This window comes from Hevea brasiliensis, chromosome 5 (genome assembly GCF_030052815.1).
Source record: "Hevea brasiliensis isolate MT/VB/25A 57/8 chromosome 5, ASM3005281v1, whole genome shotgun sequence".
NCBI lineage: Eukaryota > Viridiplantae > Streptophyta > Magnoliopsida > Malpighiales > Euphorbiaceae > Hevea > Hevea brasiliensis.
The window spans coordinates 111220399-111239021 of record NC_079497.1 but is presented as its reverse complement, the minus strand read 5'-3'; the positions used below and the strand labels follow the sequence as shown (position 1 = coordinate 111239021).

Sequence of the window (18623 nt, the reverse complement as noted above, 5' to 3'; positions counted from 1 at the left end):
AAAACTTGTAAAAGCATTTTCAATATATTTATCTCAACCCCAAACTTCAATATAGTTCAATTCAACTCAATTTCAACAACACAATTCAAATTCAATTCAATACCATTCCCAGCAATTTATAAAAATAAATCTCAAATAACTGAGCATTTCATAAATTGAAATAACAGATTTATATTACAACATTTTTACAGATCAAAATAGTTTACAAACTTTATTATACAACTGCTCAAGACCAATTACAGTACATACATACAGTTCATATACATTAAAATAAAAAGTTTACAAGAGGTATAATCTATATACCCGGCAAAATCCAAAAGTGCAGTCACTTCTAGCCACAAGCAGCCTACTCTATTGCTTTATCTATATCTCTACCTGCGACAGTAATGAAAAGCTATCTCTGAGCCAATGTCTCAGTGGTACACAACATTAAGAGAATGATAATTTTAAACAATAAATAAATCACAAGTAAATCACTTAATGTGTGGACACATAAAATCATGCTTAATTTCGAAAGACAGAAAATTTCTTAAATAAATTAAATTTCATTTCATAATTCACCAAATAATAATTCTAACAAGTCACACACATCTTAAACCTGATACCAATGTCCAATTCGTCCCAATAGCCAACGGCTAATGAGGAATAACATAGCTAGCTAGCAAAATATATGAATACTCATCCAATTCGTCCTCAACTGGCACACACCTCAACACTTCAGCCAGAGAGGGAATTTAAAACTAATTCGTCCTACTAGGCAAGCTAGTGAGGAATTTAATCACATAATCATGATCGTTGTGGTTTCAAACTATTTTTCAATTTCCAAGCATCAAAACATTCATCAAATTACATTCAAATAAATTTCTCAACATTTAGGCCAACAATAAACAATTAGTGTTATTCAAAACTTTCGATAGCAATTAAAGTCATAAATTAATTTTCATCATTAAATCAAATTAAAAAGTCAATTGAAAATCAACAAGAACCATTCATTGTGCACAAACCTCAAATGAGTCACCTCTTGGCCTTGACTCACTTTTTCTTTATCTTTCCCAGTTTCTTTCTCCACTAAAATACACAATTTAAGGAGTTTCAATATTCATTCGACTCATTTCCATAATTAATCCAACACTTAAATGCATGCATACTAAATTTCTCTCACAATTTCCCTTCAAAGTTGAATTCTTTGTATGTGGTACATTATGGTTACTATTCATTTGACCATTTGGTCAAAATATTGATTTTTTCATACTAAATAGATATGTTAATTTTAATTATCCCCACATACCATATTTTGGGTCACAATTATATTGGCATTGATTGCCAATTGAATTTCTAAGTTCTCTAAGTGAAATTTCAAAATTTCAGTTTTTGTCTATTGGGTTTACTATTCTATTAGCCTATGTTACAGTAAAAATTTGGCCAACTTTCCTTCATCAAAATTGTTCCTTAATGTCTTAAATTTAATTCTCTTTTTGAGCCGCTCCACTTGGAGTTTTGTAACTCAAGTTATGGCCATTTAATCATAACTGGCCGGATTGACCAATTCAAGAATTCTGGGCAAAATTCTGGATTCTGGCAGTTTTGGTGACTCAAGTTTGGGTGGCAAATTGATTTGGTTATGGTCAAAATTTGAGATTCTGTTCTTCATGAAAGTTGTTCTACTCTGTCATAGCTTTCCAATGATATAAAAATCAGTTTATTTGTACCTGTCTACTCCAAGTTATGACCATTTGAACAAGTACTATTCATATGGTCAGTTTTGTACAGGGGCAGTGTGCCTAATTCGGATTTAACCTAATTTTACACTAACTTATAGTCATTTTCAGGGCAATGTTTCTACATAAAAATTGTTGTATTATGTCTTAAATTTCATCTTCAATTGGCCTCACACCAATTGGGTTAATAGAATTTCAATTTTGGTCCTTTAAGTGGACCATGGTCATGCTGTCCAGATTGGGCAGCACCACATTCACCATTTCAACCCAATTCTAACCATTCAACCACACTTCATTTCATACCAATTGACCATTTTAGACCTCAATTAGGTTAATTGACAACAATTCCCCAAATCTCTAATTTTTCTCCTAATTTCTAATTGCCATAAACCCTAATTTCACTAGTTAGCACAATTAATGAAATCAAAGTGTACTATTCATATATATATATATATATATATATATATACTCAATTGAACTTAAATACATAATTAATTGACATGAAATACATCATTTCCATCCAAATTTCATGGCTGCCGAAATTTCTTCCCTTCCCATAACTTAGTTGAAGTACTTAATCATGAATATAAAGTGAGATTTGAAGAACTATCACTAACCTTTTTCCTTAAATTTCCAATCTTCTATTTCTTTCAATTTCTCCCTTTCTTTCTTATTCCAAGCTTCTTACCAATACTCACAACCAAGTTTTAATCAAAGAAACTATAAAAATTTTAGTTGAATTTAGGGTTAGGGAAGCTCCAAAGTGAGCTTTAATAGAGGACTTGGATAAGAGAAGAGAGAGAGAAGAGAGTGACGACAAGAAGAAGGAAAATGGGAAATTTATTATTATTTTTTTTTGTCTTTTATATTAGTAATTATCCCATACAAAAACAAAAATTTAGAAATTAAACTCATTAATTGTATCATGCTTAAGTAAGCATGATGATGTCATAAAGTCTTATTTATTTTTCTTTTCTTTTCTGTTCATTCCATAATCTCTTCACTTTAATTCAATTTTCCATAATCATAATTTCTTACATTTTAAGGGACATTTAGGTCGAGAGTTACCTCTAATGGTGAATTGACCAAATTGCCCCTTACCGGTCTGATTCGTTTTACCAGTAGTGCTAGATTGCTCTCGAAACTCTGGTTCAATTTTTTGATCTGGTTTTTGATTCTTTTCTGGGGTTTTCATAATACCCTTAACTTCGCAAAATTTCCTAGGCCTGCGGTGTCACGACTTCCCTTATGAAATTAGAGTTTTGACTGACCTCGCAGTCACTTCCCAGTTAGGTCACCCATCGCTGTGACCTTGGCTCATTTAACCCTTTATACTTTGTTTTTCTCATTTCAAATTTTCCTTCATATAATTTCTATTAATTTTTATTTATAGCTTATCTAGGTGACTTAAATATGGTTCCAAGCCTCTTGACTGTCCGGACCGGCACTGGTCACCGGAACAGTGAAATGTATAGAACTAATGAACATAGGGGTGTTACAATTCTCCCCCCCCCCCCTGAAAGATACTTCGTCTCGAAACTTTTACCTGGTGTTAGTTTTTGAGCAGTTATGGGTGTTGTCGCCTCGTATCCTCTTCTCATTCCCAAGTAGCTTTCTGGCCTGAGTGATGGTTCCACAGCACTTTCACCAGTGGTATCTGCTTATTCCTTAGCTGTTTCACCTCATATGCCAGAATTTCTATAGGTTCTTCCTCATATGTGAGCTCTAGATTTTCTTCAATCTCTTCAACAAGTAGAATATGAGATAGGTTGGATCTATACCCCCTCAACATGGACACGTGGAAGATATGATGTATCCTTTCTAGCTCTGGAGGTAATGCCAATGGATATGCCAAAGGACCCACTCTCTCCAGAACCTCATATGGTCTAATAAAGTGAGGATTTAGTTTCCTCTTTCTGTCAAATCTCATAATTTTCTTCCAAGGGGAAACCTTTAAGAATACTTTATCACCCACTGTATATTTAATGTCTCTCCTTTTTAGATCGATGTAAGACTTTTAACGGTCTGATGTAGCCTTGAGTCGATCTCTAATAAGCTTAATCTTCTCTTCGGTCTGCTGAACAATTTTTGGGCCAATCAGTTTTCTTTCACCCACTTCATCCCAACACAAAGGAGTTCTGCACTTCCTGCCATACAGAGCTTTATATGGAGGCATCCCAATGCTTGATTGGTAGTTATTGCTATAAGTGAACTCAATCAAAAGCAAGTGTATATTTCAACTACCTTCAATTTCAATCATACAAGCCCGTAGTATATCCTCCAATATTTGAATCACCCTCTCAGACTGGCCATCTGTCTGTGGGTGGAATGCCATACTGAAGTTCAATCCAGCCCCTAGGGCTTTCTGTAAACTACCCCAGAATCTAGAAGTGAACCTTGGATCTCTATCTGACACAATTGACACTGGCACCCCATGTAATCTCACAATTTCATCAATGTACAGTCTAGCCAATCTGTCCAGACTATAGTCCATTCTCACTGGCAGAAAGTGAACAGACTTGGTCAATCTGTCCACTATAACCCACACTGCATCATGATTCTATTTGGTTCTTGGAAGTCCCATCACAAAATCCATCGTTATTTTTTCCCATTTCCACTCAGGCACTGGCAATGGATGTAACAGACCAGCTGACACTTGGTGTTTTGCCTTTACTTGCTGACAAGTCAGGCATTTAGATACAAAATCAGCTATATCCTTCTTCATCCCATTCCACCAATAATGTTCTTTTACCCCTTTGTACTTCTTAGTGCCACTAGGGTGCATAGCAAAAGGAGAGTCATATACTTCCTTCATAATGATTTGTCTCAATTCCACATCATTAGGAATACACATTCTGCCCTGGTGTAACAGTAAGCCATCATTATTTACTGAAAATTCAAATTTCTTGCCATCCCGAGCTTCTTTCATTAATTTCTAATATTTCTCATCCATTTGTGTAGCCATTTTTATCTGATCAGTTAGTACTGGTTTTACTTGTCATGCAACTGTCATTTGCCTCTCATCATCAACCTCCAAACTAGCATGCAGTGCTTTTAATTCATGCACCATAGAAAAAGGAGAAACTTTTAAATTGGCCATGGTTTTACGGCTCGGAGCATCAGCGATCACATTTGCCTTCCCTAGTTGGTTGTCTATCAGACAATCATAGTCCTTAATCAGTTTTAACCAACTCCTTTGCCTCAAATTCAACTTTTTCTGGGTACCCAGATACTTCAGGCTCTTGTGATCTGTGTAGATGTAATACTTTTCCCCATATAGATAATGTCTCCGGATCTTAAGAGCAAATACAATAGCTGCAAGTTCCAAGTCATGTTTAGGATAATTTCTCTCATGAGGTTTCAGCTGACGAGATGCATAAGTAATGATGTTTGGGTCTTGCATTAGTACACAGCCTAATCCATTTGTGAGATGCATCACTATAAATAGTATATTCTTTACCCAGAGTAGGTAAAGTTAGGACTGGAGCTTCAGTCAAATATCTCTTCAATTCCTCAAAACTTTACTGACATTTGTCAGTCCACTAAAATTTTACATTCTTTAGGAGCAGCTTGGTTAGTGAAGATGCTAACATAGAAAATCCCTTAACAAAATGGCGATAGTATATAGCTAAACCCAGAAAACTGTGAACTTCTGTAATATTCCTGGGTGGCTTCCAATTAAGGATAGCTTTTACCTTGCTAGGATCTACCTTAATGCCTTCAGCTGATACAATGTGCCCCAAGAAAGAAATCTCTTTCAGCCAAAATTTGCATTTCGACAATTTGGCATACAGCTGTTTCTCTCTTAAGGTCTGAAGCACAATCCTCAAGTGTCTATCATGCTCTTCTGCATTCCTCGAATATACCAAAATATCATCAATAAACACAACCACAAATTAGTCGAGGTATGGTCTAAAAATAGTGTTCATCAAATCTATAAATGCTGCTGGAGCATTGGTTAACCCAAATGGCATAACCAAAAACTCATAGTGACCATATTGAGTTCTAAAAGTAGTTTTAGGAATGCTCTACTCTTACACCCTCAACTGGTAATAGCCCGATCTCAAATCAATTTTAGAGAACACAGCTGCACCCTTCAACTAATCAAACAAATCATCTATGCAGGGCAACAGATTTCTGTTCTTTACTATCACCTTATTCAACTGTCGGTAGTCGATACAGAAATGGAGAGTGCCATCTTTCTTTTTAACAAGGTGACACACTAGGGCGGATGAAGCCCTTATCAAGCAACTCTTACAACTACACCTTCAACTCCTTTAGTTCAGCAGGTGCCATTCTGTATGGGGTAATAGAGATTAGGTCCACACTAGGCATGACCTCTTACAACTGCACCTTCAACTCCTTTAGTTCAATAGGTGCCATTCTATACGGGGTAATAGAGATTGGGTCCACACTAGGCATGACCTCTATTTCGAACTGCACCTCTCTTTCTGGAGGTAATCCTGACAACTCTTCAGGAAACACATCCGGAAAGTCGCATACTGTAAGAATATCCCTCAATGCTGGACTCCCTACTCGGGTGTCTATCACATGGGCCAAATATGCTTCATACCCTTTTTGGATCATTTTTCTAGCAAGTGCAGTAGAAATAAGGTTTGATGGCAAGAACTGCCTCTCCCCATGTATTACCACCTCACCGTACTGAGGGAGACCAAAAGTGACTATCTTCAGTCTACAGTCAATCATGGCATGATGTCTAGCTAACCAATCCATGCCTAAGATAATGTTATAATCCATGAAGGGTATTTCTATCAAATCGGACAGAAAAGTATATCCTTGGATCACCAAAGGACAATCCTTATACATTCTATTAACCTTAACTTCTTGTCCTAACGGACTAGTTATTAGTACCTCAAAATCCTTTTTTACACAAGGAACAGTAAGATAACCAATGATGCTAGCACTAACATAAGAGTGAGTAGAACTCGGATCAAACAACACAAACACATCTTGACCAAAGATAGAGAATGTACCAGCCATAATATCAAATGCTTTAGACTCTTCTCTCTGTCTCATAATGTAGACTTTGGCTGGAGCACTACCTTGCTCTGACTGATTCACTGTGCCCTGGCTAACTAAGGTACTGCCCCTACCTCTGCTAGCTGGCTGCGAACCTCTAGTGGCAGAACTCTGAACAGATCCCTCTACTGTGGTAGTGGGTGGCCCAGATCTGCGAGGACTGGTGCAATCCTTTTCAAAATGTCCCATACCATCGCAGTTATAATAAGCACCGATAGCCTTGTAGCATACCCCACCATGATTCCTTCCACAAGTCTCACAGAGATGGGGAAGGAAGGAACTTCTGATTATCTGCTGACCAGATCGAGGGGGTCTCTGTCCTAAAAATCTCCCCCTCCCTGACTTTTTACTGCTTTGTCCCCCAAAGTTCTTTCTCTTTCTAGTATTGCCACTAGAACTCTGATCCATGGGCTTCCCACTTTTCATTTTTTCTGTCTTCTCTTTCTCTGGTGCCCCTTCTGATTCAATCCTTTCTAGCTCCAGTGCTTGAGATATGAGTTTAGAGAAGTTATCATGCCGGAATCCAACCACTTGCATTCTCAAACTGGGCTTCAAACCGACTTCAAACCTTTTGCATCTTTCTCTACTAGTAGTAAGTAGACTCCCGGCATAGTGACTCGGGTGGAAAAATTCCCTTTCATACTCTACCATAGTTCTATTCCTTTGTTTCAGACTTAAGAATTCCTATAGCTTCATATCAACATAAGCATCCGGGATGTATTTTTGTCTGAACTTTCTAAGGAAGTCGTCCCATGTCAATACTGGGGGTTCCACCAGACTATGGGGGATGGTTTTCCATCAATCATACGCATCCCCCTGTAGAAGTGAAATTGAGTACTCAAACTTCAACTCTTCGATGCAGTGCAGCTTCTTAAAAACTCTTTCCATTCTTTCCAACCACTGCTCTGCTTCTAATGAGTCCACCGTACCCTTAAATTCTGTAGCACCTTATTTGATCAGCTTGTCATACTGCCTGGCTGGAGGCTGTGGTTGTGCTGTTGGGGTTTGAATTGGGGCTTGGGTGGGTATACCTCTAGCCATTTGCTGAAATAGTGCAGCCATCTGCTAAGCAAACTGAGTAGGAAACTGCGGCATTTGAGGAGCTGAAGCGACTGACCCACTCACATTCTAAAGAGCTGGGGCTTCCTCTTGTGCCTCAGCTTCAACTGATTGCTCGACTGAGCGATCCCCTTCTTCCATAGTCAATTGGAGGGTATTCTACCTCCTGAACAAACAAAATAGGGAGATTTCCCTCCATTAGTTCATATTTATAATGTAATGCACTGTACGTATTAAACAATGACATTGAGCAGTTGTACTATCAAAGAAAAATATTCAAATTCACCATTCAAAACATACTTAAAAACTTACTCTAATACCACTTAAATATGTCACACCTTATCCCTACGTAAGGCACAACATGATCCTGTAGTATACCTAATGGATTACTGAACTTCGCCTATTGTTAAACCATTAAATACACTACAAGGGATTTTAAACCCTTTACCTTTTAATTTAAAATGGTGGGTCATATTTCTTAATTATTAAAATCCTCAAATTGGAATTTATCTCAAAATCAAAATTATTGATTAATTTAAAATCTCCACAATTTTTGTAAAAATTTCGGCATAGTGCCGTTTATAATTTGGAAAAACAGTTCTTCCAAAAACCTATAAAAGCACTTCCAATATATTTATCTCAACCCCAAACTCCAATATAGTTCAATTCAACTCAATTTCAACAACACAATTCAGATTCAATTCAATACCATTCCCAGCAATTTATAAAAAATAGATCTCAAATAAATGAGCATTTCATAAATTGAAATAACATGTTTATATTACAACATTTTTACAGATCAAAATAGTTTACAAACTTTATTATACAACTGCTCAAGACCAATTGCAGTACATACATACAGTTCATATACATTAAAATAAAAAGTTTACAAGGGGTATAATATATACACCTGACAAAATCTAAAAGTGCAGTCACTTCTAGCCACAAGCAGCCTACTCTGCTGCTTTATCTGTATCTCTATCTGCGACAATAATGAAAAGCCATCTCAGCCAATGTCTCAGTGGTGCACAACGTTAAGAAAATGATAATTTTAAACAATAAATAAATCATAAGTAAATCACTTGATGTGTGGACACATAAAATCATGCTTAATTTCAAAAGACAGAAAATTTCTTAAAGAAATTAAATTTCTTAAAGAAATTAAATTTCATTTCATAATTCACCAAATAATAATTCTAACAAGTCACACACAGCTTAATCCTGATACCAATGTCCAATTCGTCCCAATAGCCAACGACTAATGAGGAATAATATAGCTAGCTAGCAAAATATATGAGTACTCATCCAATTCGTCCTCAACTGGCGCACACCTTAACACTTCAGCTAGAGAGGGAATTCAAAACCAATTCGTCCTACTAGGCAAGCTAGTGAGGAATTCAATCACACAATCATGATTGCTATGGTTTCAAACTATTTTACAATTTCCAAGCATCAAAACATTCATCAAATTACATTCAAATAAATTTCTCAACATTTAGGCCAACAATAAACAATTAGTGTTATTCAAAACTTTCGATAGCAATTAAAGTCATAAATTAATTTTCATCATTAAATCAAATTAAAAAGTCAATTGAAAATCAACAAGAACTAGTCGTTGTGTACAAATCTCAAATGAGTCGCCTCTTGGCCTTGACTCACTTTTTCTTTATCTTTCCCAGTTTCTTTCTCCACTGAAATACACAATTTAAGGCGTTTCAATATTCATTCAACTCATTTCCATAATTAATCCAACACTTAAATGCATGCATACTAAATTTCTCTCACAATTTCCCTTCAAAGTTGAATTCTTTGTATGTGGTATGTTATGGTTTCTATTCATTTGACTATTTGGTCTTTTAGCCTAATGAAAAATTATGGCTTTGTTCAACTAGGTGCTTTTCTATATAAAATGAAAGTAATATGTACTTTAACAATGTGTTCCTAAATTGCAATTCAAGCCTCAATCAATGTATATGGCAATATCTAACAAAGCATGCATTATACAATTTACAACTAATTTCTCAAGTCACTCAATATGTCCACAAGTTTATCAATTCACTCTATTCAACCAACATTCAATATCATGTATAAGAAGTAAAATTTAAATTGCACAAAAATAAGGAGGTCAACATTAGAGAGATCAAACACGACGATTTTTATAGTGGTTCGGCTTAACTAGCCTACATCCACTCTCTCAAAGAACCCTCTTTGAGTCTTCTCTCCACTATTTGCTCTTTTGAAGGCAAGAGACCAAAAGCCCTTTACAACTTTTCAACACCAAGCTTTTACCAAGGTAGCTTGAAACCTTCACAAGTGCTATCACAAGCACTTACTCTCTCAAGCTTCAATAGGTGCTTGTACAACCTCTCTTAAATGCAATTTAATGTTTCAACACTCACTCTTACTCAATACAAATCAAACTATAAAGAAGAGATGAGTTGATTTGCCAATGGTAGCTCAAAGACTTTAAAGCTCTTGAATGAAAGCAATAAATGAAAAATTCAAGATTGGAGTTCAAATGTAAGCTTTCATCAAGTGTAAATGAAGTAAAGAAAGTGTATTTATAGTTCCAAATCATTTTAGACCGTTTGAAACCCTTTTGGAATGTTATACACACTGCCCAAGACAAAATGGCCGTTATTTTATCCTTTTGTGCGAAGTTGGGCAGCTCTGATCAATTAGCAAACTAATGAAGTTTTGGTAGCAATCAGTAAACTGGTTAGTAAACTAACATTTTTAGCAAACACATTAGTAAACTAAAAATTTTAGCAAACCAGTTAGCAAACTAAGTCAACAGTTGCATGTCTCAACTTGCAATGTAAAAATGATTTAGACCTTAAAAAAATGTTTCAATAGTAGTGTCCAAGGTCATGATGAGAAAAAGTAATCAGAAAATAAAATTTCATTTTTTGAGCTCCATTCAACTAAATTCTCATCTATTCTTTTCACAAAAGACCTAAGACTCAATCTCTAATACTATGCCTTTCATACCTTTTCTTTGAGTCTTGACTTTCATAGTCTTGTTCTTTTCTTATTTTGGATTTGTCTTGAAATGGCTTTGAGTATCCTTTCTCCTTAGATGCAACTTCAAGAATTCTTTATGAATAAGACAAAGAATCTGCACATCACTTTAAAGTTGGGTTAAATAGATTCTGTTTGAGTTTTGTTATCATCAAAATCAATGCTCATTTTGAGCTACACGGGGTCAACAATCTCCCCCTTTTTGATGATGACAAAACTCAATTGAATCAACAATAAAAAATAAAAGTGTGTGAAAGTTTATGTGAGTATGTAAAACCAAGTATAGTATGCCGAAAATGCTCCCCCTAAATATATGCACATAATTTCCAAGTAAGCTCCCCCTGAGTTTATGCTATAAAGCATGTTCATAATATTCTCAAAAAGCATTTCCATTTGTGACAAGTATAAACACATATTCATCAACACAAGTATTAACACATCCATCCTTTAAACACCTATTCACATAATATCCATATCCATTAACACAAGTATATCCATATCCATCAACACAAGTATCAACACATATCCATGTCCATCAACACAAGTATAAACACATATTCACATAACCTATCCATCCTATTCTCCCCCTTTTTGTCATCAATCAAAAAGGAAACAGGAGAAAAGAACCAAAAAGAATCATGTTAGCCCAAATGTAAGCGCAGTAAGGGGAACAGTAGCAAACTAAAAACCAATAGTAGCAAACAGACTAGTAAACTAAAAACGCAGATAGGAAACTAAAAATCCAGATTAGATGGGAATCATTTAAGTCTTTTGCTCCTGCGAGTGGACTTGGAAGGCACCAACTTCTTCCTGGTTGGTTTAGCAGCAGGAGGTTGAAGAGCATCCTTCTATGGCTCATCTTCATCAGATGGTGGTTGAAGAGCAGTAGCTAGGGTCTGGTATGGATTTGACACAGTGGATTTAGTCCTTTTTCTCCCTTTCTTGGCTGCAGGAGCAGCAACTGCAGATAGCTGAGTTGGAGCACTCTCTTGGTGATCCTTGAGAAAGGCTTCCTTCTGTTGCGTAGGGGTAGCAGCAGTTTCAACAGGTGGTGCACTTGGAGGTTCAACAGGTAGCTCACCTTCAGGTTTTACAACCTTTTCACCATCATGCTCAGTAGGTACACCAATTGCAGGACCACTTTCAGGTTCAATGACCTGGTCACTAGCATGCTCAACAGGAGCTTCTATTGCAGGTTCAAGTTCAGGTTCAACTACTTGGTCACTTTCATGTGCCACAGTAGCTGGAGACTCACCAACCTTATTACTTTCACCCTTACCAGTACTATGAGCAGAGACTTGAGTAGCAGCCTCAACTTTAGTTGGAAAACCAGTTTCCTTGGCCTGCTGAAGATCCACAATTAGCCTTTTTAATTCCTCATTTTGAGTAAGCAGGTGACTCACTTTGTAGTCAACCACATCCACAAATTTTTGCAAAAGTTCAATGGACTGATGGGTTGAACTAAATTGATCATTAACAGCAGCTTTTAGCCCTTGAATCTCATTCAAAAAAATCACTAGCAGAATCAGAACCAACCTTAGCAGAGGAAGAACCACCCTTTTTAAACCTTTTCTTTCTCCCATCAGTGTCAGAGTGAATTTCTCTGAGCACAATCAAATCAGTCCTAGAGCTTTCCTTAGAGACATTCACATTCAGCTCTTTAAACACAGCAGTCAAAAGATGTGCATAAGGCTGTTTTCCAATCCCATAAGCTTTGCACATGTTCTTGAAAATTAAATAAGCCAAATTCATCCTTACTTTGTTAACAATGTGCCACATAATACACATGTCCAGGTGACTCAAATAACCATAGCTACCAGATTTAGGACAGAAAATATAGTTCACCATACTGTGAATGATTTTGATATGTTGAAAAGCTTTGGTGCTAGTGGACTTTTCATTTTGTGGCAGTGTTAGCAGGGAACACTTCGTTTTCAAATTCAACCAAATTGAAGCCTGCCACCCTAGCAACATCCTTATGTGTGGAAATTTTATTTCCATCATTAGGCAAGTTTAAAGCCGTAGCTATCAATTCAACAGAGACACCATATACACTGTCATTCAAAACTACCTCAAATTTGTCCTCATCATCAACTGTTTTTAAAGTCCTATAAAACTCTTGAACAAGCCTAGGGTAATACCCATTTGTACATTCGCACACATCCATCCATCCTTGAAACTCAAAAAGCTCTTTAAATTGAAAGTTTACCTGATTAAAGTACTCCCATTTGATAAATTTGCAATCTAACAGTGCTTTATCCACTAAGCCCGAAGATTTTACGGCGCGCATTTTTCGTTGGGTATCAATCCCTAACTTCTGTCACTTCTTTTTCTTTTCTGGCGCTGATGCAGTGTGTTCGACAGCCTTAGATGGGTCGGAAGAGGCACTGGTTGATTTCGATTCAGGTAAGTTCTTCTTCCCTTTCAATTTCTTTCATAATGTGGTGACAAGGATGTCGTCGGAGGCTGACGAGGAAGACGAAGCAGCCGCAGCAATAGGAGACTTCCGTTTAGCACGAGCCATTGACACAAAAACAATGGTGAATTTGAACACTGGTTTTTCGGTGTGTAAGGAGTGGAGAGGAAAGGAGAGACAAGAGGTCTGATGGGTTGGATAAATTTTGCTGGAAAGAAAATGGGTCTATTTTGGAGGTGTCGTGAACCGAAGCAGAGGAGAGAAAGAGTGACGGTTTCGTGTGGCAGAGGTTTTTAAGTTATCTTGAGTCCCGCACTTTTCTATTTCAGTGTACTTTCTCTGAACCTGTTTTCCGTTTTTTTTATTATTATTTCAAACAAGTCTATCTATCTTTATATGCACAAATATATATTTCTACATGTCTAACACAGCACTGAAAATGTGATATCAAATGTGAAAAGATAAATACATTGCTGGACACGCAGAAAATTTCAAGCACAATCACCTTTTGGTTTGAAATTAGAACAGTACATGATATAGCAAACTAATTTTAGTCACGCAATATTAGCATACAACTTAGTAAACTAATTTCACGAGTACACAAACAAGTTAGCTAATATTCTTTAAAGATTTCTGAGCAAACCTATATCACAGCAGATCACTCACACATTGGACAAAATGAAATTATTATGAATTAAATTTCAAGCAAATGGTTCACACATACCAATTTCCCTTCTAATTCTACAAAAGGTTTCTTTATTAAGAGGTTTTGTAAAAATGTCAGCAAGTTGATTTTCAGAGGCAACAAACTCTATTTTGATATTTCCATTTTGAACATGATCTCTAATAAAATTATGTCTGATCTCAATGTGTTTAGTTCTTGAATATTGGACTGGATTTTTGATCAAGTTTATGGCACTTGTGTTGTCACACCTAATTGGAACAAGATTATATTTTAAACCAAAATCTTCCAATTGTTGTTTCATCCATAAAATTTGAGCAACACAACTACCAGCAGCTATATATTCCGCCTCAGCTGTAGATAAAGCTACTGAAGTTTGTTTCTTACTGTGCCAAGAAACTAGTACAAGACCAAGAAATTGACAAGTACCTGAAGTACTTTTTCTATCGATCTACTTCAAAGAAAAATCAGAATCACTATAACCAACAAGATTAAATGATTCACATTTTGGATACCATAAGCCAATTGAGTATGTGCCAATGAGATATCTAAAGATCCTTTTAACTGCACTTAGATGGGATTCTTTTGGACATGATTGAAATCTTGCACACAAGCAAACACTAAAGTGTATGTCTGGTCTAGATGCAATAAGATACAAAAGAGAGCCAATCATACCTCTATAAAGTTTGGTATCTAATTCTTTACCTTTTTCATCACTGTCCATTTTAATTGTTGAACTCATAGGAGTGCCCATGCTCTTCAAATCTTCCATCTTAAATTTCTTTAGCATATCCTTGATGTACTTTGATTGATTTATGAAGATGCCATCTTTCATTTGCTTAATTTGAAGTCCAAGGAAGAATGTGAGCTCACCCATCATGCTCATTTCAAATTCATTCTGCATAATCTTAGAAAATATCTTGCAAAGAGACTCATTAGTAGCACCAAAAATTATATCATCAACATAAATTTGCACAATAAGCATATCATTATGATGCTTCTTAACAAAAAGTGTTGTATCCACTTTGCCTCTTTGAAAATCATTTTGTAAAAGGAATTTACTAAGCCTTTCATACCATGCTCTAGGAGCTTGTTTTAAACCATATAAGGCTTTAGTAAGTTTATAAACATGATTTGGATGCTCATGATTTTCAAAGCCTGGAGGTTGTGCAACATACACTTCCTCATCAATATAACCATTTAAAAATGCACTCTTGACATCCATTTGATAAAGCATAAAGTCCTTGTAACATGCAAAGGCACACAACATTCTAATAGCTTCAATTCTAGCAACCGGAGCAAAGGTTTCATCAAAATCAATCCCTTCCTCTTGGTTGTAGCCTTGAGCCACTAGTCTAGCTTTGTTTCTAACAACATTGCCTTTTTCATCCATTTTGTTTCTAAAAACCCATTTAGTACCAATAATTGAATGATTCTTTGGTTTAGGCACTAAATTCCAAACTTTATTTCTCTCAAATTGATTTAGTTCTTCTTGCATGGCAAGAATCCAACTTTCATCATTTTGAGCATCTTCAAAACATTTAGGTTCAATTTGTGAAACAAAAGCAACATTACCAAAATATCTTCTCAATTGTGCTCTAGTCATCATCCTCTGAGATGGGTCATCAATAATGTCTTCTTGAGGATGGTTTCTATGGAATCTTCATTCTTTAGGTAAATCATCATGTTGGGGCTCATTTACTTGTAATTCTTCCAAATTTGGCATTTCTTCATTGATTTGATCTTCATTGGCATCATGGACATCTACTGTAGTTTCTCCTTGAGTTTCTTCATCTTTGTCATCAATTTGTTCCATTTCTTGACTTGATATTATATTTTCTTTTCCAAAAATCTGCTCATTATTATCATTATAAACATTTTTCCTTCTGATAGAAGGGTTAGTCTCATCAAACAAAACATGAATAGTTTCCTCAATAATCAAAGTTCTTCTATTAAACACTCTATAGGCTTTACTCTTTGTTGAATACCCAAGAAAGATTCCTTCATCGGATTTAGCATCAAATTTCTTTAAGTTATCCTTTTTGTTATTTAAAATATAGCACTTACAACCAAATGCTTTAAAATATGAGATATTTGGTTTCCTTCCTTTCCATAGCTCATAGGGAGTCTTTTTCAAAATTGGTCTAATCAAAACTCTATTCAACACATAGCAAGATGTATTAACAGCTTCAGCCCAAAAGTACTTTGGCAAATTATTTTCACTCAACATAGTTCTAGTCATTTCTTGCAAAGTCCTATTTTTCCTCTCTACTACCCCATTTTGTTGTAGTGTTCTAGAAGCTGAAAAATTATGGTTGATTCCATATTTATCACAATACTTCTCAAATAAATGATTTTCAAATTCAGTTCCATGATCACTTCTTATAGATGAGATGCAAAAGCCTTTTTCATTTTGAACCATTTTACTAAAAGAGGTGAATTTTTCAAAAGTTTCATCTTTGTGAGCAAGGAAAAATGTCCATGTATATCTTGAATAGTCATCAACAATAACTAAAGCATATGACTTTCCACCAAGATTAGTAGGAGTTACAGGTCCAAATAAATCGAGATGGAGCAACTCTAGTGGCCTAGTGGTAGACACAATATTTTTAGATTTAAAAGATGCTCTAGTATGCTTTCCTAGTGCACATGCTCTACATTGAAATTCATTTTCATAATTAATCTTAGGAAGACCATTAACAAGTTCTTTCTTAGATAATTTTGAGAGTGTATGCATGCTTGTATGACCTAGTCTTCTATGCTACAAATAACTAGAGTTATCAAGAGATATTAGACATGTACCATGATTAGTTTCAAAATTATTCATGTCAAGCAAGTAAACATTATTAGATCTATTGGCAATGAACAATGTATCATTATCTAAGTTATTGATTGTACATAGAGAAGAAGTAAACTTTACCTCAAAACCTTTATCACAAAGTTGGCTTACACTTAGCAAGTTGTATTTCAAACCTTCAACAAGCGATACATCTTCAATACAAGGTTTGGTTCCAATTGTGCCATTTCCAATTATTTTTCCTTTCCCTTTATCTCCAAATTTTACATATCCTCCATCTTTCATTGTGATTTTTGAAAACTTATCCTTTTCACCAGTCATGTGCTTTGAACAACCACTATCTATGTACCATTTTTCACTTTCCTTCATCCCTTTGAAACATACCTGAAATTTAATCATTAAGCTTTAGGTACCCAAGCAACTTTGGGTCCTTGGGGGTTAGTGACCTTAGGTAAGGTTCCCTTCGGTACCCATAACTTCTTTACCTTAAAAAGACCTTTCCTAAATGTACAAGAACTAATCATATGACCTCTTTTGTTGCAATAATAACATGTAACATTAGGCAAAGAGGATGTAGATGCTTTAATGAAGTAATTCTTGTACTTGTCATAGTTCATGAAACCATCAAAACCAATTCCATATTTTTCATTTGAAATTCTTTGGTTTCCAAGAAGTACATCTAGAGTTTCTTTTCCTTTTGTAAATTTTGCTAAATCATTTGTCAAAGATTCTACTTTAGCCTCAAGAACTTTATTTTTCTCAATAAGCATTTCACAAGTTTCATTTGAGGTTTTCAACTCTAAGTCTAGTTCTTTAAACAAAGCAATTTGTCCTTTGTAAAATTCATTTTCTTTATGCACATTGGACATGGCAATATTTTGTGATCTCAATGATTCAATCTCTAAATTCATTTTAGAGCACTTTCTCTTGTAATTTCTATACTCATCATATACTCTAGCAAATGCCAGCTCAAGTTCTTCTACATTAGGAGATTCATAAGAATTTACCTCATTGTCACTTTCTTCTTCCTTTTGTGAACTTTCGACTTTCTCTTCAAGTGCCATCATACAAAGAAGAGCAGTCTCTTTGTCACTTGATTCATCATTTGAAGATTCTTCACTGTTGCTCCATACTACTTTCATAGATTTCTTGCTCCTATTATTTTTTCCTTTCTTCTGTTTGAGCAATGGACATTTGAGCTTGATATGTCCAGGTTTGTGACACTCATAACATACAATTTCTTCTTTTGAATCTCTGAAATGTTTATCCTTGGGAGTATACTTTTTCAAGAATTTCTTGTATTTGCTTCCTCCCTTCTTGAAAGCTCTTTTAAATTTTCTTGCAAGCATAACCATTTCATCATCATCATCACTTGAAGCACTTGAGTTGTCACTTGAGTCAACTTTGAATGCAACTCCTTTCTTTTTATCTTCATCCTTGTTTGACTTGAGAGCAATGCTTTTCTTCTTCTTTTGCTCATTTTCAACTTCATCTTTCTTGTATACCATCTCATGTGCAATGAGAGATCCAATGAGTTCATCATAAGTGAATGTTTTAAAATCCTTGGTATCTTGGATAACTGTAGTCTTTGCTTCCCAAGATTTTGGAAGTGATCTAAGAATTTTCTTCACAAGTTCAGCTTCCTCAAATCTTTTACTAAGCGCTTTGAGAAGATTTACAAGATCAGTAAACCTTGTACTCATATCCGCAATTGATTCTCCTGGCCTCATTTCAAATAGCTCATAATCTCGAATAAGAAGGTTTGCTTTGGACTCTTTGACGACATCAGTTCCTTTATAAGTGACTTCAAGCTTATCCCAAATTTCCTTAGCAGATTGACATCCTAAAAACACGATTGTATTCATTAAGGTCAAGTGAGCAATGTAAAAT

The 18623-nt window shown here is 35.5% G+C and overlaps 2 protein-coding genes across 2 annotated transcripts in view; one reads left to right on the top strand and one right to left on the bottom strand.

The window, feature by feature from the left end:
• Window positions 1-18623, top strand: part of LOC110634322 (protein ABSCISIC ACID-INSENSITIVE 5) — a 40791-nt gene that overhangs the window by 16310 nt on the left and 5858 nt on the right. The window lies entirely within an intron of this gene.
• On the bottom strand, window positions 11687-12421 carry LOC131180162 (uncharacterized). The gene has a single exon (XM_058147787.1). The coding sequence runs from the start codon at window positions 12419-12421 to the stop codon at window positions 11687-11689; it is 735 nt and encodes a 244-aa protein (XP_058003770.1).